Source organism: Rousettus aegyptiacus, unplaced genomic scaffold (genome assembly GCF_014176215.1).
Source record: "Rousettus aegyptiacus isolate mRouAeg1 unplaced genomic scaffold, mRouAeg1.p scaffold_m13_p_5, whole genome shotgun sequence".
NCBI lineage: Eukaryota > Metazoa > Chordata > Mammalia > Chiroptera > Pteropodidae > Rousettus > Rousettus aegyptiacus.
This window is the reverse complement of record NW_023416308.1, coordinates 103840138-103864527: the sequence shown is the minus strand read 5'-3', so window position 1 is coordinate 103864527 and position 24390 is coordinate 103840138. Positions and strand designations below refer to the sequence as shown.

At 36.4% G+C, this 24390-nt stretch overlaps 1 protein-coding gene across 3 annotated transcripts in view; it reads left to right on the top strand.

The window, feature by feature from the left end:
- Window positions 1-21997, top strand: part of LRRC4C (leucine rich repeat containing 4C) — a 983333-nt gene extending 961336 nt beyond the window's left edge. For all 3 annotated transcript variants that reach the window (XM_036221416.1, XM_036221415.1, XM_016123218.2), the window contains one exon: window positions 16634-21997. In XM_036221416.1, the coding sequence (XP_036077309.1) occupies window positions 16676-18598 (1923 nt within the window). In that variant the 5' untranslated portion in view covers window positions 16634-16675 and the 3' untranslated portion in view covers window positions 18599-21997. The remainder of the gene's footprint in view (window positions 1-16633) is intronic.
- The last annotated feature ends 2393 nt before the right edge of the window (window positions 21998-24390 follow it).

Below are 24390 nucleotides of genomic sequence, written 5' to 3'. Positions count from 1 at the left end.
GATATTGCCTATGGGCAGTAGTTTGCCAACTACTGATCTTAAGAATTTTGCCTGCATCTCCCACCACTTTCTATTTCTGGTGACATGGCAGTTACAGCTTAAAAGATAGGACTGGAGAGTGTAGGACTGACAACCATTATCATACTCCACCTTATTTTGTGGATTTTACTTTTTGTCGTGCTTACTTTTGATTAAAATTTATCTTGTCAGTATTCCTTAAGGCTAGGAGAACACATGTTCTGTCTGCACTTTATAGAAAGGTACAAAAAGTTTAAGTGGCTTACACTGGTGTCATTCAACATCTATAATATTCACCTATAATGACATCATTGTGGTTTTTTTTTCCAATTGGATTATTCTTTCTAAAATGCATCCTTTAGAGAATTAAGAAAAGTGGTGGCAGAAGTAACCAAGAAGAATTTTCATTGTCCAAACTAAGAAAAAGTAGTTAACTAATGACTTAAATAAAGACATGCACAAGCTTCCCTACTTCCTTATTTCGTTAAGATACTATAGGGGACCAAATTCTTTATTGCTTTTTATGTGTATTCCAGATTTTTTTTTCATGATTTACTTAAAGATATAATGCATTATAGGCAAATCAATACAGAAAAATAGAGGGAGTTCTTGCTTTGCCCGGTACTGTGTTAACCAAAGCTTGTTCATATTGGAACTGAGTCCTCATTTTGCAATGTTCCATGGTAACTGAGAGCAAATCTGTTATAAAAGCACTGTACAAAAAAAGAGGTTTTGGTTCCGGTATACATGACTTATGATTAACATGGCACCAAGCAAAATGAGAATGGACTTCAGTAAATAAATAAGAATCTCATTTCCACATGTCTGCATTTACTGTATAATTCTCTCTTTTGTAGTCATTAAGGGGAAACAAAGAAATCACTGATTACAGTCATTTCCATTATCTGACATGTCATCCCCAAGGATTCCTCATTATGCAATGTTAACAGTGTCGAGGTTACTTGAAACCAGTTCCCGTTCGAATTAGGAGGCCATCCCTGCTATCTACATTCTGATTAAATGACGTTGCCTGGAAATCACAGTAAGAGTCTACTCTATTTCCTCCCCTTTTTCAGATCTCGTAAACACAGACTCAATTAAAGAGAGTTTCCTTATCAGGTCTTTGTGGGTCATTTTTGTGAATTTATTAAACTCTTAAGTCATGCTGAAAACTGGAAGGCAGTGGCTCCGAGGTCTTCAGTGGGACCCAGGACTACATATGCAGAACTTGCTCTGATGCTTTAGGGAGCTGAAATAGAAGTCAGAGCAGCCAATGATGGGTCATGAATCAAGGGAGCTGGTGAAGTACAATGGCGTCTCACAGAGTAAGGATTGCAGAACAGAGATATGAAAAATTATGATGCCATGTCAGCTTGTATTTTAGGTAAGAGCAAAGTCTAGTCCAGGCCCTCATTATTTCATACCCAATTATTGAAATAATTTCTTAGTTGACCTTTAAGTCTTACAGTACACTCTTCCCTAATTTCCATATTATTGCAAATCGGCTTTTTCTTCAATATTCTTCTCATTTTGCTATTCCCTTCTAGTCAAAAGGGAAAATATCAAGTCCCTACAATCCCATCCCATGACTCGATATAGAATCTAAGTTCTTTTGTCTATTTTTTCAGAATCTGGGGTTATTTTACTTATCATACTTTTTATCCTGCTAGTTATTAGTATGTATCTCTAATAGGAGTCAGCTTGTGCCCCTCTCTGCCCTATGCTCATATTCACTTTCCTGTATTTCCCACCCACTACATGCTTGTTTTCCAATAAACTCTGTCTCTTCTCTCTCTCTCTCTCTTTTATCTGTTAGTGTGTGCTCCTAAAATTGTTCATTCCTCTCTAGCACTTTCTGCTGTATTATAGTTCCCTGTTTACCGGCTTATGATTCCTGCTACACTGTGAGATTCTTGATGGGAGACACTTGACCCTAAGGTTCAAGAACTGAGCACTGTTCATAATACTTATTAGGCACTCAGCAAATACTGAAGGAATAAATGCCTATGTTTTTCTATCTCTCTTAGAATGTTATACCTTTTGCTTAGCTAAATATACATATCTTACTAAATCTCATGTCCACATAGCCTTGCTATCTGTTCAAAACTCGCTGATTTCCCCTGAACACTGAACTACTTACAATTATCTACATAATCATGTACACAGTCACTCAGTGTTAAGACCTAGGCATTGGTGTTATGAATCTGTTGTTTATGTTAGGCTCGTTTTGGCACAGCATTTCAAATGATCGATGATAGGGAATTACCAATTCCAAGGAGCTCCCTCATAGGTAAAGTTCACACAGCACGGGTGAACATACTTAAAATCATATATTATTAGAGCTGAAATGACTTTAGATAGTCCCTTTCCCAGCATTCTCCTATTAAGTGAATCCCAGATATGTTTAGTGCTTTGCCTTAGTTACTGTCTAGGAAATTAGGGCTTTGTACAGTTTAATAATAAACAGGGAAGAGAATACTTGCTAAAACATTGGAAGGTAGTTTTAAAATCCAAATGGCCCTATAATCGTAGTACTTATTCTCTTTAGATTCCTTGCATGGCAATTTAAATTGCATTACTCATTACAAAAATCCATATGCCTTTTGGGTGCTACTGTTGGTTTGTTTGTTTTCAACCTATAAAGGCCATGATGACCTCGTACAGGGCATTTCCTAAGAATTAATGAGCAGGTGGGAGTTAATGGCTATCAGCTCCTCCCAGCTAGTCATCAATCCAAAGGAAGCATGGGAAGCAAAGTCATTAACTCCATTACCGACTTCTGAAATCAAATCCCTCTCTACCTGCTTTGTCCAGAACTTATATTTAGGATGGGCTTGTTAGATTTTTAAAATATTCTTTAGCTACTTGCTTTGTCCTTAACCCAGACAGGAAAATGTATAGATATTGATACTAACATATGAATATATGTAAAAAGGAAAATATAAGAATAACCATTAGCCTCCGTGTACTGACAGGAGAATGTCAGGAGAAGAAAAATAATTTTCCATAGTTTGATTAAATATAACTTGAAATATTCAGCTTCTTTAATTTGCTATCCTTTTATTCCCTTTTTGAACTCAGATTCCCTGCAGATAGTCATCCTACTGTACATCCTGAGAGGCTAAAACACATGTCCAATTTCTGCAGTTTAACCTCATCCAATGTTAGATTTTTTTTTGCGTGTGTGTGTGGGGGGTGCATTTCTTATTGGGGTTTTGGTCGTAGTTCTTTTAATGGAATACAATTTTTTCTCATTGATTCCTATTAAATAGTTGATCTTTACTAATATTAATAAACATGGCATCAGTCACGATTACCTCAAATATTCTAAGACATAGATGAACAGTACCAATTCAATTACACTATCTCAGTGCATTTTCCCTTGAGGAATAAACAATAGCAAAATGAAGAAAAGTTGTAGAACAGGGATGTTCCCATTTCTTTCTGTTGAGGAAGCTTGGGATCCCATTTCATCATGCAGCATCCTTATTCTTACACTGACACAAATTCTTTAAAGAAATAACATGGAGTGACAATTGTCAGCTGAGTACCAGTGATTAAAGTGTGTGGCAAGGATCATTGTCAACAGGGAAGACTTCATTCTAGAACCTTTCCCAAAAGACATCTGTCTGGAAGAAATTACTCAAATCCGGGTCTAGTCCTTGGTTTTTTACTCTCTGAAATTTGATTTTCGTAGCTCGTCATAAGCAGGTTGTAGTCACACTTACCAACACATAAGAAATGGATATATAGAGCAGAATGCCAAAACACTGACTTACAGCTAAAGCTATAATAGACCCTTCAAGTACTTCATTCTGTCAAATTTTTTCATGTAGAACTTAATTTTTTTTGAAGTCATATACCTCTTAGAGAATGTGATGATAAAACCAATGAATAATCTTCCTATGAAAATACACAATCACACTTATATAAAAAGTTGCATATAATTGCAAGAGTTTCAAAAATTATTTGAAATCCATTCATGAACTTCTTATGAACCCATGGATTGAACTATGCATTTTTACAGGAAAAATTATAAATAAAGTGGTTGATGAAAAACCAAACTAAGAAAACAATTATATGATCCAAATTGCTTTAGCATCAAGTTATAATAGTCTGATGTATTAATCATTCTCTATATTTGGACTTTAGTTGTCACCAGAATTAGATAAAAGTAACAATAACAACAAAAAATTCATACAGCATTGATTATATGCCAGGCATTGTTCTTCTTAATGTATTAACTCATTATCCTCACAACAATAGAGTATAAAAATCAGAATATCCAAACTCTTGGAAGTTTCACAGATGAGCACTATACACATTTCTATCTCTGATTTTTTTTAAAGTCTCTATATTTCATTAGTATCCACTTAATTGTATAAGTAGTTGGTAATCTATCATAACTATTATTTTCTTGAATCTATGTATTCTTTCTCTTTCCTTCTTCCTTCCTTCCTTCCTTCCTTCCTTCCTTCCTTCCTTCCTTCCTTCCTTCCTTCCATTCTTCTTTTAATCTTTCTTTTATTTCTTTCATTTACTATATGCATATCTAGCATATATAATGAAATCTGGATATGGTATTTCAGTATAGCTTTACCTGGTAAAGATAAATCTTTAATCGAATATTTTCAATCATCCATTTGCATGTTGATAGTTAGTAATCCACTTCTTCACAATGTTAATTTATAAGTTTTTGTTTGCTTGTGGAGTAGGGAAAGGCAAGAAGCCTTTCTTTTTTGAGGCCCCTCTTTACCATTTATACTACATTATATAGCATTTTTGGTTTTTTGTACATATAACTTATCTCTTATAAACAGACCTTAATATATTATTTGTTATTATAAAATTAGTTTATCATCCTGGCTTCTGATTGTGAATTGAAATGAGGGCTAAATTCATTAGTGTAATTCAGCAAATATTTACTGAATGCCTAGACATAATCCAATTCCTGTCCTTAGGAAGTTTATGATTAAATAGGTCAAATGAATTCTTAAACATTTCGATTCAAATGTAGATTGGATGAGTGCTGTAATCTTGGCATTGCAGACACTTAGGAGAAGGATATATTAATACTGGCCAGTTAGACCAAAGAAAATCTAGTAGAAAATGTCATTGTAAAATTGGCTCTAAATTCAGGTACAATTTTGAAAGAAAAGTCAGAGTAGGACATTTCAGGACATGGGAAAAGCAGAAGCAAGGCTCTGAAGAAAAAGCAGGGGGTATATTTTTAGAATCAGAAACAGACTGCAGCCTACACTGTATTATGGAGAACAGTGGGAGATAAGACTGGGAAAGCAGTATGGCACAGCATCCTGGAGTGTCTTGCATGTCATACTAAGGCGGTAGTTTTCAAGAGGACAAATTTGCCCCCCTAGCAACATTTGCTAATGTCTGAAGACACTATAGATTGTCACGACTGGGGGTGCTACTGGCATCTAGTGGGTAGAGGTAGTAAGGGATTTAGACTTTATTCTGTAAGCAATGGAGAACTATTGGTGAGTTATGTTTTCCTGAACTGTGATTGTCTAGGTCACTGTCTGCTGTTACACTAAATCTGCAAAGTGTTACTTTGAAGATCTCCCCCAGGAAAAGCATAAAATGGAAATACCAATTATGGAGATAAAGAATAGCATGTAACAGTCATTCGATGGTCCTGAACCAGAGAAAAAAGAAAATGAAAAGCAAGATTAAAAAAAAGAGAGAAGGTTTTATGCATTGATAGGGCTCCAGACTCAAAAATGTTACTGCAAAGGAGGAATGCAGGCATCATTACAGACAGGCACATTTCTGATCATTGGAGCAGCCTGATTTCATTTCCTAAAGAACGAATTATCAAGTAGTGTATGGAGCTTGAGATTTTAAGTATTTTTCTTGGTTTATGCATTTCACTAAACCAACACAGCAAGCAGCTATCACAAAAATACAAACATATCCTTGAACACCCTAAATCCCACCCTTTAATTTGAGAAACAAGTCAGTCATCTATATTTCATTCTTCATAAATAATCAACCTCAAAAAAGTGAATGTGATCAAAAGAATTCATAAGCCGCCAGAAACCTCATGCCAGGTATATGTGGCTCTCCTGCATCATGTGAGGCTAAACAAGCAAGAAAACACAAATTAATTTTATTTTTAGCTTTGCTAAGTTGTTGGCTATATTTCTGGGTCTGCTTTTCTAACATAAAGTAGATTTGACTTTTTGTTGCTAAGATAAAGTTGGAGCTGCCACCGCCTACACCAGTCCCTTGCCTATTCCAGCTTGTTCCTTTGGATTGTGACAGAAGACTTAAGAGATCTTTTTCACCCATGGATTTTTAAATTAACGGTTCAAATGAGTTCCAGAAGCAGGAATGCGATGATCAAGAGGCTCTTCCATTTTAAAGGACATTTGAAGATGTTTGACTTCCTGCTTGTAAGAATTCTTATTCTCTGGTCTAAGTAGTTTGATCTAATGCAGTGACCCAAAAGCTGAGTCAAACATTCATAGTTCTAAAGCACGTGTAGGTGCAATGTGAAGAAGCAAATTATGAAAACTCATGCATCATCGATGTTGGAAATTTTAAGGCAATTGTGTTATTTTTAGGCATATACAGCAGAGGGCATTGTTTGGTCAAACTTAAAACAGGACTGCTATTGACAATAATAGATAAAGACAAAGAAATAAGGAAGTCTTCCATATAAAACAAAACCCAAAAAGCTAAAGAGAGCAAGGAAACAATGAAATGACCTTTACATGCCTTTTTCTCCCGAACTTTTCTTTGTAGAAAGGATTTCTATGAAAATAACTGTAAACTAGACAAGCTATGTTGCAGAAATTGACAAAATTCCTACTGTATGAGTTGAACTCTATCAAATGCTAGGGATCAATTAGTGAATTATGATATCATTTAGGTCCTTGATAAATTTATATCTTTAACTATCTACCTCTTGCATACTCATTAAGTTATTCATTTATGCATTTAACAAATGTCTGGTGAGTACTTTTTTCTAGGTGAATGCCATTCAATAGGGGAGACAAGTCTCTGCTCCACAGCACTTAACATTCCACTACAATGGGACAGGCATTCAGAAAATAAATATCTAAGTATATGAAAAATATCAAATAATGATAAGTACTATGATAAAAATTAAACAGGTTGATGTGATCGATGGTGATAGAGTGCCTACTTAGGCTGGGTGAGCAAGAAGGAACTTTCTGAGAAAGTAAAACCTAAAGGAAACCCTGAATGACAAGGAAAACTAACCATGCGAAAATCAAAAGACACGTGTTGCCGGCAGAGGGAACCTAGTACAAAGGTCCAGAGTGGGTGGAGGTGGGAATCTTGTAGTAATTGTGGAATGAAGAAAGTCCATTGAGGTTTAAGAGAGGAGGGTAAAGAAAGATGAAAGTTAAGAGAAGCAGGCAGGTGTCAGTGTCCCGACCCGTGGGACTTGTTACTCGTGGGGGCGAGGAAGACCCAGCCTGTAAAGAAAAACGGGCGGAGAAAAAGGAGCGGAGGCAAGACAGTGTTCTGATCAAGCCTCAAATTTTATTTTCGGATAACAAGCATATTTATACGGCAAGAACAAAGGGGGGCAGGCAAAGGGTACCTGTTGCAGTATGATTGGTTTTCAGCTGGTGGTGTGGGGAGCGGTAAGGACAGGGGGAAGTACGAGGTGGGGGGGAGAGCAGGAGCCTATCAGCACCGTTGGTGGTCAGCCAGCTTCTCGGAAAGACTTGTTTATCATGGGTTTGGTTCTCACAGCCTGAGGGCTTGAGAGACCAAGGGCGCAGCTCCCAACATGTCAGATGATCATTTGTTAGAGGTCAAAATAGTTTACATTTAGTTCTTAAATAATATAGAACTAATAGGAGCATTTTAACTGAAGAATATTGATATTTTTAAACTTCATTCTAAATGCTAGATGAAGAATTGATTGTGGTAAGGCCATTGGAAATAAAGATAATTTGGTCTAGAAAAGGACAATGAAGAAAAGTAGATGGATCAGTTATATTTTAGTAGTAGAGTCAGAAGAATAGTGGTGTGCTGGATGTCAATAAAGAAAAAGAAGGTCAAGGACTATGTTTACATTTTTGCTTTGAGCAACTGGGTGTGTGGTAGTAGCATTTAGGAAGGCTCATGGGTGGATTTGAAGATGTGCTTTCAGCCTATGAATGCAATCATCTAAATGTCTGTTAACGTTATCATCATCACTTCCACTTGAGGAAGGTATGGCCAGTTTACCAAAGATCAGTCAGTAATAGTAAGTAATACTAAGCCAACACTCTAACCCTCCTCATTACATTTCAAATCTGTTTTTGTCCCACTAGGTTTTGTTAATATAGATTGTGTGTGTGTTGCGTGTGTGTGTGGGGGGGTGCTTTCTATGCTTGAGCATTGTTCCAAGTTGGAAAGTACAGGATGTTGTCAGGGAACCCTCACTGAGTGTGTGTTTAGTAGTCCTTCGAGTGCAGTTTACAGAGTAGATGTGAGCAGTATGAGCAGTTAGATGCCTCTTTTCTAAGAGTTGCACATCAGAGTTTCCAAAATGATATCCTGCTTGCTTTGCATACACTGATATTTTTTAATGCAACCACGTACAGTAGCTAATTTCACCTTCATTGCATTTCATACTCCTGCAAGATTTCAACTAAGGGCTGAATTATATGACCTATATAATTCATAGTCAGATAATCAGGTTAAAGATCAGTTCCATTCAGTCCTAAAGAAATGCAAGAGACGTTGATTATTAAAGTCATCTGATTTTTCCATCAACCAATCTTCTCTTTCCAATTTCTTTTACACAGAAAGGCAGACCCTTCCTAAAACAATGCTCTCAACATGTCCTTTCCTGCATAAGAGCATGGAGTGTCTTTCTAAGTCTCTTTATTGAAGCAAATCCAGGCTCTTCAAGCAGGCATGTTGTGCTCTTCGGTTGGGCCAACATAGTGATCTTAAAGTCTGCATTGTCAACTCTCTATTTCTATTAGGTCAGCTTCCTTGTCATTTTGTGCTCTGACTCCTCTGCTTTTACAGTAGTAGTTTCCCTCCTCCACCACCACCCTGCTGCTTCTTAAAACTTTATCTGATTATCTGTGTCTATTTTGATTTCCAATGTTTTATGGTATTTAGATATTAAATACATTGACCAGCATTAGTACATAGATACACACATGAACACTTTTTATTTGTATGTGTACTCATATATTTGTATTATAGCTCCCACAAGATTGTGAAGTTTTAGAAGATATGGCCAATTTAGCTCTTTTGTAATACTTATTTTAGACGTTCCAGAACATACAACATGGTGGTCACAGGTTTTCTTTTTTCCCTTTCTCCTTTTCTTTTTACTATATCATTTTTTTGACTCACTTTTTGTTTTTTACCATCTAATGATATTATAATATTGTCACCTCTAAACATTAAACACATGTATTCTTTTACTATAAGCCACATAAATCTCTAAAGAAAAAGGAAAATGCAGACCTGGGTGTTTTGCTTTGTTTTCTGTTTTTTTCTAAATCTCAATTTCTTAAAATCTCAAAATTTTCTAGAAACATTGGTCAATGTATTTAGCCAAAGATCCTCCTTTTGACTTGACAATTGAGTTCCTGGGTTATAGCCATTTAAATGTTCTATCATTTCCATTACATTTGCCTAGAGGGTCAGCCCTAAGCATGTTTACAAAAATGTTATTTTCTCTGATAATCTGCAGAACCTTGTATTCTGCATAAAGGGTGGAGAAAGCACAAGAGATTTGCAAAATTGGGTTTGAAATGAGAAAAAATGAACTAAATTAGGAAATATTTGTGTGATAAATTTGATTTGGAGAGGTATTATTTAATTTGTTGTTTTTCCTTTTCCTGTGTATTGTAGCATTTTTTAAAATTTAAAGAGCTATCCACAGAAATGATTACAGCAGAAAGCCTTCTTAGCATTATGGGGATAAGCCTTACCTCCTTTCTTAAAAGCAAATCACTTTTTCCTTTGGTAGGTCTCAGATTTATAATGGTATAAGAAATCAGAAATTTTTTACTGTCTTATTTGTCTTTGTTTTGCTATTAGTTAAGGGAAGAGGAAGATAGCAAGAGAAAGAGATGAGGAGAGGGAGAAAAAAAGGAAAGAGGGAGAGAAGTAAATGAATGTGACAGTATCAAGATAGATTTGACTGTTAGTAACCAGAAAAATAAAATTTTTTATATGGTAAGGAATCGATTATATTACATAATAAAAAAATACAGAGAAAGGACACTTTCAGGATTCATTAATTCATCTGCTTATCACAATATCAGTAATGCAAATTCTTTCCCTCTGTCCATTTTCCTTCCTTGGCATTTCGGCTTCGTCCTCAGTTAGCCTCCTCTCTTGGCCACAAGATGGCCGCCACAACTCTAGGGATCTCGTACTCACAAGGATGTCCAGAAACAGAATAAAGAACTGCTTCTTCTCCATGTTTTTCTTCTTATTTGTGGGAGAAAAAAAGTTTACTTGAACTCTCACGTCTCATTGGTCAAATTGTGTCACATGTCCAGACCTAATCAGTCTCTGCCGGCCAACATTGATTTAGACTAGAGTTCAGCAAACTGGAGTCCAAAGGTTATCCCACCACCTGTTTTCATATTCCTTGTAAGCTAAGAATGTGTTTGGATTTTTGAATATTTCAAAAAAATTTCTAAAGTATTTTGAGACCTGTGAAATTATGAAATTCAAATGTTGTATTTCAAATTTCAGTGTCCATAAATAGTTTACCTGGAACATAGCCATACTCATTCATTTACCTTTTGTCTATAGCCACTTTCAAGCTATAATGACAGTTAAGTAATTGCAAAAAGAGACCATATGGCCTACAAAGACTGAATATTTACTATGTATCCCTTTATAGAAAAAGTTTGCCTAGTCCTAGCTTAAACTAAATTCTATTTGCCCATCAGTGCTGGGTCAGTCTCTCCCAAAGCAAGTGATATAGTTTTGTGAATTTTTTGAAGATGAGAATGAATTTCCTTGAACAAGGTTTTCTTGAGAAAGAGTAAGGGAGCAGGATGTCAATTAGGCAACAGTTGTGGAGAAAGATAGGGGTGGAAGGGAGAGAGACTGAGGTTCAAGCACATTTTAAATAAATAACCCACCTTAGTGTTGTTAAAAGATGACTCTCAAAATAAATATCACCAATACAACATGTTGATAAGACAGTGCTGAGTTTACTGCTTACTGTGATAAGTGGGAATACTGCCTCACAAAGGTTTGGGAGTGTCTGTGAACATTAGAACAGAATTTACTGTGAGTTGGAAGTTTGATTTTTAGGAAGATTTTTCAGTGTGGGAACTTATTTAGGATTGCTGAAGAATCAGGATACAGCAGTCCAGGATTGGTGAAAATATCAAGGTGAAGTGACAGATTCAAAGAATCTTAGAGCACAGACTTTCATTAATGCTTTCCATGACAGAGATAATGGATCTTTGGGTAAGTGCCTATAAGGCAATGAAACAAATCATTTGCTTGGCAGGTGAGTCCCAGAAGAGAGTAGAGATGCTAATAAAGAGAGTGGAAGACGAAAGCCATGTTGATGTCAGTGGTAAGGTAGGTTTGGAGGTCTCTGTATCCAGGCTGAATGTGGGGTAAATGTTTTTGGTTCTCAGTGTTTAGGGAATTTTGTTGCTATTATATATGAATGTGAGTGTATGTGTCACTTGGGGTAGCAGGATGGGTGGTTGTGTTCAAATTTATCTTTCTCCCACCTCACTTCTAGACTAGTTCAAATATCTATACACAATTTATGCTGAGTTAGCAATGATACTGTGCTAAATAAATCATCCCCATTAGCTATTCTCTCATGCTTAGTTTCTTCTGTATCTCTCAGTGCACTGGAGCATGGGTAGGGACAGAAAAGTCTGTTGACAAAGTCAAGATATCCTCTGGGACAAGGCTAAAAGTATTATAGTTTAATTCAAAACCCACACAAATCCATTTGTAAATAATTGCTGTCAGATGACATCGTAATAGTGCATACCTTTAAATTGATTTCCTTTTGATGTGATAAAAACATCTTATGAAAGAGATGTTGAAACGTGGCTTTTGATGTAAAGTAACATAATTTAGATTTTAAAGTAGAAAACCTTTTGTTGATAGTAGTTTATTCAATTCAGTACATGTACCAAGCATTATTTGCTGTAGGTTATAAATCAGCTTTGAACCAGTTATAATTCATAAATCGTTACTTATGACTGATTTATGGGAAACCTCATTAATTGTAATAGCAAAAAAGACCTTGAAGTAAGCAAGAAGTAGAAAATAGAAGAGCCTGGGGATTGAAAATGGAGAGAGACATGTATACTCTACAATTAATAGCAATGTATCATGTTTGCATATGTTTTACTGATGGTATGTTTCTGATCATACCAGTTAAGCCTTACCACAACTTTGAATACAGATATTATTATAATTCCTATCTTATATCAGAGGAAGAAATTGAGTGTCTTATCATTATATTTTTAATACATATTAACTACTTCTTATAGTATTATATATTGCTTATTATGAGCCAGTAACATTACATATATTAAGTGATAGCCCTAACGGAGGCCTTTTGGGTAGATAACAGGGCTATTCCCCTTTAACAGATGAGGGAATTGGAGTAAAGAGAGGTGAAGTAACTTTCTCAATGGCTAGGTCATGGAGATTCAAGCAGGCACATGAAATCAGGAAGTCTTACAGCTGGGCTTTCTCTCTTGGCCACTGGACATGGCTGTCTCTGTTGTTTCATATTTTAAAGAGGAAAAAGGTAGCAAATAGAAGAGTAAGGACTTATCTTCGCTTCTCAACCAGTTATTTCAACCTGTGTTCCCAGAAACCCTGAGATTCAGAGGATCATGGGGTAGGAGGTAGGAAGAGGAATGGAGAGGCAGGATCCTGGGACCCCAATCCTAAAAATGTCAATCAGTTAATGTATCAGAGATTTTATGTGCTATTCTTCTTTTTTCAAATTCTCAATTACCTTAAGAAGTATGTGTTCGGCGGGAGAGCAATATATGTAAAACTGCGTCAAGACACACAAATGAAAATTTTCGATGGTCACAATCAGTGGACATTTACATAGCATTCTATTTAAAATGGAAACCTGAGAGGGTTTTTAAGGTTGCGTTTAAATTTACAACAAAGGCTCTAACTCAGGATATGAAGCCTACCAAACTACATTATCACCTATAAAGACATCAAAGTATTCATTGATGATTAGAGTCTGCTATTTAGCAATTAGTTATTTTAAAGCGCAGATTTTATTTTATTCAGGTATGGTGAGACCAGCAGATCAGGAGACAGTTGCCATTAAAAAGATATTTTTTTCACTCACAGTTCCCAGGAGGAGGGGGCATGCCATACCACACAGGGGCCACATGGAGAAGCACCCAGGTTGGTCAGGAGGTAGAAGGATCAAGGGGAAAATGTAAGCAAGAGCCTTTATTGTGTTTCTTTTTGAGTGAGAGTCAGGTAAACAGACTTAGGATTGACTAGTATGAATAATTTCAGTGGCTGCCGGACATAAGGTTTGTCCCTAATTGCCTGGTCTCTAGCCCTAGGATGATGAGGGCAGAGGGATAGTGCCAGAGTGTAAAAGCGCCATGAGAACCCAATAAAGGATATGGTTAGGATATGGGCATCAGATTGGTTGGTTTGAGTATGAAAGGTTTGCTTGTGGGCATGAGTAATACTTTTGTACAACTCACTACACTATGCAAGGAATTGTCATTAGATAGTCACAGTTTTGCACATTTTCAGCAACCATTTTATTTAGTTTCTATAGCAGGCCAGTTACTATGTTGGCAGTAGGCTGAGAAGAGACCATCAGACATGGTCTCTGTCCTCACTCACAGAGTTCACAGGCTAGGGACAAATGATCCTAGTACTGGACGGTGTGACAAGTCAGCCTTGAGCCACAATAGCCCTGAGAAAGAAAGCACATTAGTCTGACGGGGAAGTCCAGAACAAGAAATAGAAACTCAGAACCTATTAGTCAAGTTTCTTTACTGCCATAGAGAAGATGAAAAAAAGCCTCTGAAGCCAGAAAACAATCTATGACTTTAACCTTCACCTGGTTTTGTGGAAATAGGTTTAAGGATTGTTGATGACAGAAACCTTTTGTGAGTAAGGAATCTCCTTTTTTTTTTTTTTTTTTTGGAGGAGAGCCTCAACTCCATCTTGTGTACTGTTTGAGACTGTAGTTGTTTACGAATGCTAATTTACATCGAGAACCTCACCATTAGCAGAAGAATTATGTCCTAAAGAAGAGCCAGACCTTTTTGCCTCAGGCTCTGGGATGGTGGGCATAGAAGTAGTGGCAGAAAAACTGAACCTACTTCTGGCATTGACTTCTCTCCAAGGCTCACTTGGAACCACGGGAGAATTGTTTCTCCTTGGTACTAGTTTCTTCCAAAGCTTTTTTCTCTCCCATATTAGTCCAATATTATCATTCTTAAAAATAAAGCTGGTGAATAGTATTCCATTCTAAAACAAACCGTGCCACCTGCAGGATATAACAGTGATTTCTAGATTGACAGAACTCTTGACAGCTGGACCTGATCTCATCCCAGTTCTTTCCCATCCTCTTCCCCGAGCTTTCCACTCTTCTGTCACAGGGGACTTTTCACTGTCCCCTGGACTAGCATCTTTCATGTGTCCTTCACTTGACTTAGGGTGCTACCTCTGCCTGAATTTCTCTTCTTTTTTTTTCTTTACCAACTTCTACTACAAAACAGAGATCAGGCAACACTTCTCCTTGAAAGTCGCCTGATTTACCAGCACAGACTGAGTTCCTCTGACATCAGTGCCCTTGTGCCAATGGTGGCCTAGTCTCAAGAACAGCATGTTTATACATTATTGCACTTAATCTGTTTGACTGTCTGTTTCACCTTTTGCATTGCAATTTGCTCAGAGATAATGTTTATATTCTTCTACTTTATATGCCCAGTACTTAGTAAAATTTCTGGCTAAGAGCAACAACAAACAGTAATAATAACAATAATAATAATAATAGAACAACGTCTGACATTTATTGAGTGCTTCAATGTGGGAGGCATTGTTCTATGCCCTTTATCTGCATTAACTAATTTTGACCTCACAATAACACAAAGGGACATGTAATATTATCATTTCATTTTGCAAGTGAGGAGATTGAGCCATGGAAAGGGTAAGTAACTTCTCCAAGGTGAGATGATAAATACTAAATTAGTGGCTTTTTGAATTGGAATGTGGTCAGCTTTCCTTCGTCCCCCCTTTATTTTTCTTTCCAAGAGATTCCTAGAAGAGGCACTGTGTATTGAGATGAGAGATTTGGGGAAAGTCATTATACAGGTGCCCAATCCGTGATAAGCTGGTGGAGTGGCGCATACGCTGGGTGATACAAGCTCCTTTGGAATGTCTCCTTGATTTGGGAGAATTGCAGAAAGCGAGTTATTCTATTTCTCTTAAAATCAGTAAGGGTAGAGATACAACATATAAGTCCTCTTATACCAAAATCTTTGTTTGTAAAAAAATATTATGTTTCATTGGAAATGATTTAATTTGTGCTATGTCTGCCTATAGGTAACAATTGACTATATTATAATGAGTTTTTGTATATGAGAATATCTTGACAGTTACATATATTTGTGCATGTCACTATTTCAGTGTATCTTCACAGGTACCATAAGTTAAGTTGCCAGTGTTTACAGCTGAGGTGACCCCAAAGGAAAGGTATTTTTAAGAAATTAATTATGAAAAAATATTTTTTTTTTTTTTTGGTCCTTGTTCTCACAGAAACCTTTTTGCAGAGTATTTGAGATCCTGCGCTCCTGGACCAATCAGATGAGACCTGCTTCTATACTTACTAACCATATGACTTCATGCATATTACTTCTATGATAAATTTCTTTATTTAGAAAATGCAGAGTATAATGGTTGCTACCTTGGAGGAGTGCTGTAAAGATTAAAAAGAATCAGGGCCTGCAAACTGTGCGGTTACAAAAGGCCCCATTCTCAGAAGGGCCCACACTTGGCTTAATGGTCTGTTGTTACTGATTTGCAATTCTTAATAATTATTAACAAGGTTTACCACGGTTTCATTTTACACTGGGCCCCTGCAAAATATTAGCCATTCCTGGATAGGAATGTTTGTGGAGTCTGTAGACCATGGTGCCCAAGCACATAGAATAACTCCAAATAAAATGCCAGCTATTACTGATTTTGCAAGCGCTCTTTTAATTTGTTAGGTATAGCCCCCCAGATTCTATTTTCTGAACTCTTTCAATCTGTTCTGAACACAGAATCTAACGGCGAGGTATATCTCACATGTCTTCATGCATTTGGATTACACTTGATTAATTAATACTATATTAAGGGCCTGCACCTCATTCTTCCATTTCGCTGTGATTGCACATTTGATGGAATATGAATTGTGGAATGGCTGCTAATTTGAAGTACAGAAACATTTTTTCTAAAAATATGAGACACATCATTCAATGCGGGCCGTTAGATTTGTTGTTTCTCGGTCTGAGAAATGATGGCTTTAGCTTGATACACTGTACCACTGATGTTGTTCCAGAAAGATATATTGGAGGAGATCTAATACTCTTTTGTTGTTGTTGTTCTTACTGTATTGCAGACTATTTGAACTCCAGAAGGACCAACACCAGATAAATTATGAATGTTGAACAAGATGACCTTACATCCACAGCAGATAATGATAGGTCCTAGGTTTAACAGGGCCCTATTCGACCCCCTGCTTGTGGTGCTGCTGGCTCTTCAACTTCTTGTGGTGGCTGGTCTGGTGCGGGCTCAAACCTGCCCTTCCGTCTGCTCCTGCAGCAACCAGTTCAGCAAGGTGATTTGCGTTCGGAAAAACCTGCGTGAGGTTCCAGATGGCATTTCCACCAACACTCGGCTGCTGAACCTCCATGAGAACCAAATCCAGATCATCAAAGTGAACAGCTTCAAGCACTTGAGGCACCTGGAAATCCTTCAGTTGAGTAGGAATCACATTAGAACAATTGAAATTGGGGCCTTCAATGGTCTGGCGAACCTCAACACTCTGGAACTCTTCGACAATCGTCTTACTACCATCCCGAATGGAGCTTTTGTATATTTGTCTAAACTGAAGGAGCTCTGGTTGCGAAACAACCCCATTGAAAGCATCCCTTCTTATGCTTTTAATAGAATCCCTTCTTTGCGTCGGCTAGACTTAGGGGAATTGAAAAGGCTTTCATACATCTCAGAAGGTGCCTTTGAAGGTTTGTCCAATTTGAGGTATTTGAACCTTGCCATGTGCAACCTCCGGGAAATTCCTAACCTCACGCCACTCATAAAACTAGATGAGCTGGATCTTTCTGGCAATCATTTGTCCGCCATTAGGCCCGGCTCTTTCCAGGGGTTGATGCACCTTCAAAAACTGTGGATGATACAGTCCCAGATTCAAGTGATTGAACGGAATGCCTTTGATAACCTTCAGTCACTGGTGGAGATCAACCTGGCACACAACAATCTAACATTACTGCCTCATGACCTGTTCACACCCTTGCATCATTTAGAGCGGATACACCTGCATCACAACCCTTGGAACTGTAACTGTGATATACTGTGGCTCAGCTGGTGGATAAAAGACATGGCCCCCTCCAACACAGCTTGTTGTGCTCGATGTAACACACCTCCCAATCTGAAAGGGAGGTACATCGGGGAGCTCGACCAGAATTATTTCACATGCTACGCTCCTGTGATTGTGGAGCCTCCTGCAGACCTCAATGTCACTGAAGGCATGGCGGCTGAGCTGAAATGCCGCGCCTCCACGTCCCTGACTTCTGTGTCTTGGATTACTCCGAATGGAACAGTCATGACACATGGGGCATACAAAGTGAGGATAGCTGTGCTCAGCGATGGCACGTTAAATTTCACGAATGTAACTGTGCAAGATACAGGCATGTACACATGTATGGTGAGTAATTCTGTTGGAAATACCACTGCTTCGGCCACTCTGAATGTTACTGCAGCAACTACTACTCCCTTCACTTACTTTTCAACTGTTACGGTAGAGACTATGGAACCTTCTCAGGATGAGGCACGGACCACAGATAACAATGTGGGTCCCACTCCGGTGATTGACTGGGAAACCACCAATGTGACCACCTCTCTCACGCCACAGAGCACAAGGTCGACAGAAAAAACATTCACCATCCCAGTGACTGACATAAACAGTGGGATCCCAGGAATCGATGAGGTCATGAAGACTACCAAAATCATCATTGGCTGTTTTGTGGCCATCACACTTATGGCTGCAGTGATGCTGGTCATTTTCTACAAGATGAGGAAGCAGCACCATAGGCAAAACCATCACGCCCCAACTAGGACTGTTGAAATCATTAATGTAGATGATGAGATTACAGGAGACACACCCATGGAAAGCCACCTGCCCATGCCTGCTATTGAGCATGAGCACCTCAATCACTATAACTCTTACAAATCTCCCTTCAACCACACAACAACAGTTAACACAATAAATTCAATACACAGTTCAGTGCATGAACCGTTATTGATCCGAATGAACTCTAAAGACAATGTACAAGAGACTCAAATCTAAAACATTTACAGAGTTACACAAAACAAACAAACAAAAAGACAGTTTATTAAAAATGACATAAATGACTGGGCTAAATCTACTGTTTCAAAAAAGTGTCTTTACAAAAAAAAAACAAAAAAGAAAAGAAATTTATTTATTAAAAATTCTATTGTGATCTAAAGCAGAAAAAATTATGTGTATTCCTCAGAACCTGTTTTTGCTGCACTTATTTACTATTTTCCCACATCTCGTCCCTGCCTACCCTGATTGCCATATTTTTCATAGGAGATCTCAATTCCCTAAGAAACTGGTCTAGGTAATTTTGTAAGAATTCTGTTACACTTTGAGATTTTTATGGTGAATTCTAGTGGTGAGATCCAGTCTATTTTGTCTTTCTTTTTTTTCCTCTTTTATTTTCCCCCCTCATGTCCTTATGAAGTAGTCCAATGGGGAATGCAATATTAGAAATAGATTTTTAAGAGAGAATGAGGAAAAAAATGCAAGATCTTATATTTTTCATGTAATGACCTGTTCTGTATTTATGAGGAGGACCATTTAATGAAAAAGGAAAAAAAAAAGCAAACAACAGATTAATTTACATATGAGCATCTATAAAACCCATGATCTTTTAAACAACTCTAGAACCAGAATTTGTAGTTCAAAAGCTAAAAATAAGATTATAAATAAAATATTGTTGGTTTTTCTGTACCTGGGCACAACTCATTTGTAGTATGGCTCAAATCTGAGAAACTTGAAGGTAATTTGATTTCCTACTTTTTAAGAAAGAAAACACTACTATATTCTTCAGTCACAGCATCAGTCTCTATTGGGTCCTGTTTCATTAGTTAACTTGAGTTTTGGATCTATATATTCAGGGATGCTGTGGTCTTTTATCCCTCTCATTGGGTCATTCTTTGTAGACTGCTCAGATTAAAACATTATGATTTTGTGAATTAATTCAATTCCACTTGGAAGAAAGTTTCAGTACAATTTATTCACTATCTTGTAAAATTCTACTGGCTAGTGTCAACTCAGAATGTGAAGGTATTCTAGATCATCCAAGTTGAAAAGTCATTTTGTTGCTGAATGTCAGCAAATTCAGTTCTATTCAACAACAATTATTAAAGACTTACCATGCATTTTAGTGGGGGTACACAACTGACCTGGTTCCTGCTCCTCCATGAATTGCTCATGATTCATATGATATATGATTAAAGAAATATCAGTTTATTATCAGGGACCAGCTCTAATTTTACTGTTCTGTAGAAGATTGCAAATTCTGACCCTGGAATTCCAAAATATCAGGTTACTGTTATTACAGAAATCTCCTTGATTCATGGTTTCTTCATCTTTCTGGAAGAGCTTACTCTCGTCTTCCAAATACAGATTGCAGAGCTTAAAGAAGTATGAATAAGGAAGGAACTTGCTATGAACAGCAATGCTAAGACAGTGGTAATTCACTAAAGATACTTGAAGGTACTCAAACAAATTTTAAGTCTGAGAATATACTCAGGCTTCCAAGTAAAAAAATAACTTGCTGGTTATTGACATGTTGGTAATCTTCTAATCTTTTGATGTGGTATGTGTGTGACTTCTGTTTTTATCTATGAGAAGCAAAGTAAAAATATGTACCTCTTATTACTGACCCTGAAACCTGCCACCTCGTTGGTGAAACAATGGTTGACCAAGCTAGAATAAACTTCAGTTCCTAATGAATGAGCTGGTTAGATACTCACACATAACTCTGCAAGCTGGACCTCACACCATAGTTTTGTGATCTCCAGGTTTGAAAAACAGATCATTACTAGCAAAGTAGGTCAGAGAACTGGAAAGAAGGGATGGCAAATGAATGAGATCACACAAGGGTCTTGCCTCTGTTTTTTTATTACCAATTCTCTAGTGGCTTTTTCCTCCCTCATGTTTCTTGTTAAGAACATGATTCACATTTTCTTTTACTGCACTGAAGATTGGAGAAAAGGAAAAACACATATTGGCTGTCATTTGTTAAGTTATTCAGTATCGAATGTACTTAGTATATTCCCAAGCTGCAAATCACAAACAAACAAACAAACAAGAAACCCACCAAGGAATATCAAGCATGTATGAGTACAAAGAATGGTATAAATCGAGGTTGGGGAAGAATCCTGCCTTCTCTACTTGGTTTGTGCTTACTGAGCCCCATCTCTGCTGACTCTAAACCTTTTTCATCTTGAATTTATAATTATTTTGGAGTTAGATCCAGCACACAATTCCCCTTGACCGCGAAAGGTGGTTGAACAGTTAGATAAATTTTAAGAAATAGAATCAGAGATGAACTCGAACTAAAAAATTTAGTTAAGGAACCAAAGCATACAATCTCATGCCATGAGAAATTATAGTTGCCCTAATGAATACATTTTAGAAATATAAATATACATACATATCTATATATAGATATATAGATAAAAGGTCAGTTAAGCAAAACTTGACTTTCACAGCTAATTTAGAAATGCTTTTGACAAAAGATCATCATTGCAGATATTGGGGTTAAAGGGTGAAGTGCTAGGAATGTATTGTTTAAAGGGCGCTAAAACTCATCGTAAATGTTTACGATTAGCAGTGTCTGTATTTACGATGTATAATGTGTTTGGATTTCAGCCCCGCAGTATAGCAGCTGCACTCATGTATAGAGACCATCACACACTGTGATGTGACTGGTTAAACATCTAGTATACCCTTGTAGCAAAACACAATTCAATATTGATCACTCTTTTTAATCTATCCAAAGGCAGCTAAGTGGTAGTATTCTTAAATATTTATGCACCAAAAATATGCCATTTACAATTAACTGTTTCAAGGTAACCTAATGATAATTTTAGTGTATATATTTTTTCTACTAAAGTATGCAGTTTGCTTTGGGGATACATTAAGGATACTTTAGAAAGATTTTTCCAACTTTTTTTTCTATTTAGGAGTCTTTCTCTTATACCCCTTATACCTGGCTATGACCTCGATCTTCTAAATTTTTTTGAACATGTCCATATATTTGCATTGGCAAAGTACTAGAAGGATTTAGTACAGCTCACACACATACACCCTGATATGGCCTAATTATTTCCCCTCAGAATATTCTGAATATTCTGGAATCAAATCTTTTTCAAAGCTTAAAATAGATTATTTATGTTGGAACATTGATCAATGCTTTTATGAGGAAGATGATGTTACTAGTCCATGATTTCTCTGAGGCCTTATAATCAGAGTTAAAAATCAGAATATTATTTGAGACTTGCATACTATGAAATTCTGAATATAGATCTGCTAGAAGATAATGACAATGGAATGCTTATTTAAATGGGAGAAAGAAAATGAAGACATTTTTGGAATAGGATGCACTGAAACATGAAAATATGCTAAGTGGAATGCCCCAGTGTATACAACATATCCAAGGTGAATGTTGATCATGGCTGGGGGGGGGGGGAGGGGCCAATCTTTTATCCTTTTAGGATAATATTTAAGATACTTAGGTAAGTAGAAGAGTCAGATGAGTGCTTGAAAATACAAGGTGGTGCTCTGAAGTAATCTTTTAAGTGATATGTTCATTTTTTTGGTTAGCGATTCAGCCTATGAGTTGAAAATAACGACATTAGTAAATATCACAGACCTAATGTGAATGTCTGAGCGAGGAGTCATAGCCTTCTAGGTAGGCTTTTGTATGTTTCTCATAAAATATACTAGCGCAGAGTCAAATCTGTTACAAAAACATCTTTACCCCACCGACTATACACACATCATTTTATTAGAATGTGTTTTCTGTACAAAAGTTACTTCAGATAAAATAAGTCTAAAAAGTTTCCTTAAAAAGTCATTACCTTTTGTTGTTTCTCTTTTTCCATAAGAAGAAATATGAATTCCTAAAAATTCTGAATTAAATAGAAAACATCTAATAATTGTGACATAGTTGTCTTTCTATACTCTATCAGGATACCAAATAAGATACATCTGGCTTTATGAGGGAAAGAAATCTAAAATTACCGGTAATGCATTATTAATTAATATCCAAATTTAGATTGAATGAAGCATTTTTACTACACACCAGTTCATATCATTTTGTTTCTTCAAGTGCTTCCAACAAAACTTCTGAGATTTCAAACTTTTTAACATTATTTGACAAATATATCCAAGTTATATATAAATTTATGTTTTTAAATTTTATAACAAATGTTTAGCAGCACTAAGCAAAACTGCTGTTCCTTCGCTTTTGCCCAGGCAAATAAAAAGAAAAAAAAAAGAAGACAGACAATAAATGAATTAAATATTTTAACAAGATCGCATGATATTGAAAACTCCTTTGTCTTATAAATTTTGTTACGTGTTGTAAACAGGGACACTCATACATATCCTGTGCAAAATACAAAAAGCAAGGACCTATGAAACTCCAGACCATGAAGCTTTATATTTTAATAGTTGATCCAGTATCTTAATTTCATTTTCTAGTCTGTTAATGCTACACTTTATTATAGATTCGATGCCAAGTGGCCGAACTTGAACTTGTCCAAATGGCATCAAACCTGTTTTTATCTGGTTGGCAGAAGTAGTGAGTATGGCTTTCTACTGGATGAAAGAGAAGATGCGATGTTGTTTGAAGGAGAAGGTCTGGTCTCCACACTGGCTACAGAATCCATTCTGATTTATGTCTCTAACCCTGACAACTTGACAGAATATCCACCCTACTCAGCCCCAGGATATCATGATGGAAACCTGTTATGGGAATCTCTAAAATTTATTATGTCTGTGCATCATTATGGCTTCTGAGTGACAGTGAATCTCCTTCTTTCTCAGACCTTAGTTTCACATTAAGAGAGTTAAAAATAAAGTGGAACTCAAAAATTGCTAGTTAAGCACAGTTGCCAGTTTTGTAAAGTGAATAGTTCTCTTAGAGAAATAACTGAAGCTTCAATCCAACTAAATATATTGAATCATACATGAGAGTAGTTATGATATATTTTATGATATATACTTTTTTATGGTAGCTACTATAAACTTTTAAATCAAATAATTTATAATACTAGGGAAATTATGGGTTTCTTTACTAATGAAATCATTATGAAAAATAAATTAACCTTAACAAAATTTGTAAAATTCCTCAAAAGTCAAATGTTGAAACAGATTTCTAGGTCCATGGATAGTTCTGTTTAAAAAAAAAATAAAAAGTTCTACAAAATGAAAGAGAGATAATAAAGTTTCTATTTCCAGAAGCCCTCAAGCAGACAAACTCATGCTTGTAAAGATATTTATCAACATACATGGACTGCTAGAGAACAAATTTTAGTTAATTTTGACCATAAAAATCATGTAGCTACATAGTCTCACCTGACGTTTTCTCAAGAATCTTGCACACAAGTCACTTAAATGATTAATGCCAACCTTTATGGATTCACTTGTGTTTTGATTTTCCAATACATATCTTAATTACATGTATATTTAATCCATGGCTTCCATGTCTTACCATGTTTTCAGATTTGGCAGAAGAAATATAAACCAAGAAACTGTCACTACTGCACAACATTTAGTTATACAATCTGGAGTTCAATCCTAACAATATTGGGGGCAGGTCAAATAGGCGAATAAATTGTTTTCTAGGCATTGAAGTAGTGGTGCCAGTTTTTATTTTTACCTTTGAACTCCTCTTAAAAGATCTGACATATTTACTATGATTACTATAACCTCTACCTCTAAGAAAAATGAAAACAATAAGGAATTTATTGAATAATGCTTTGAAAGCTATAAAATATATACATAGATTATACATAATTTATATAATATACATAACATAT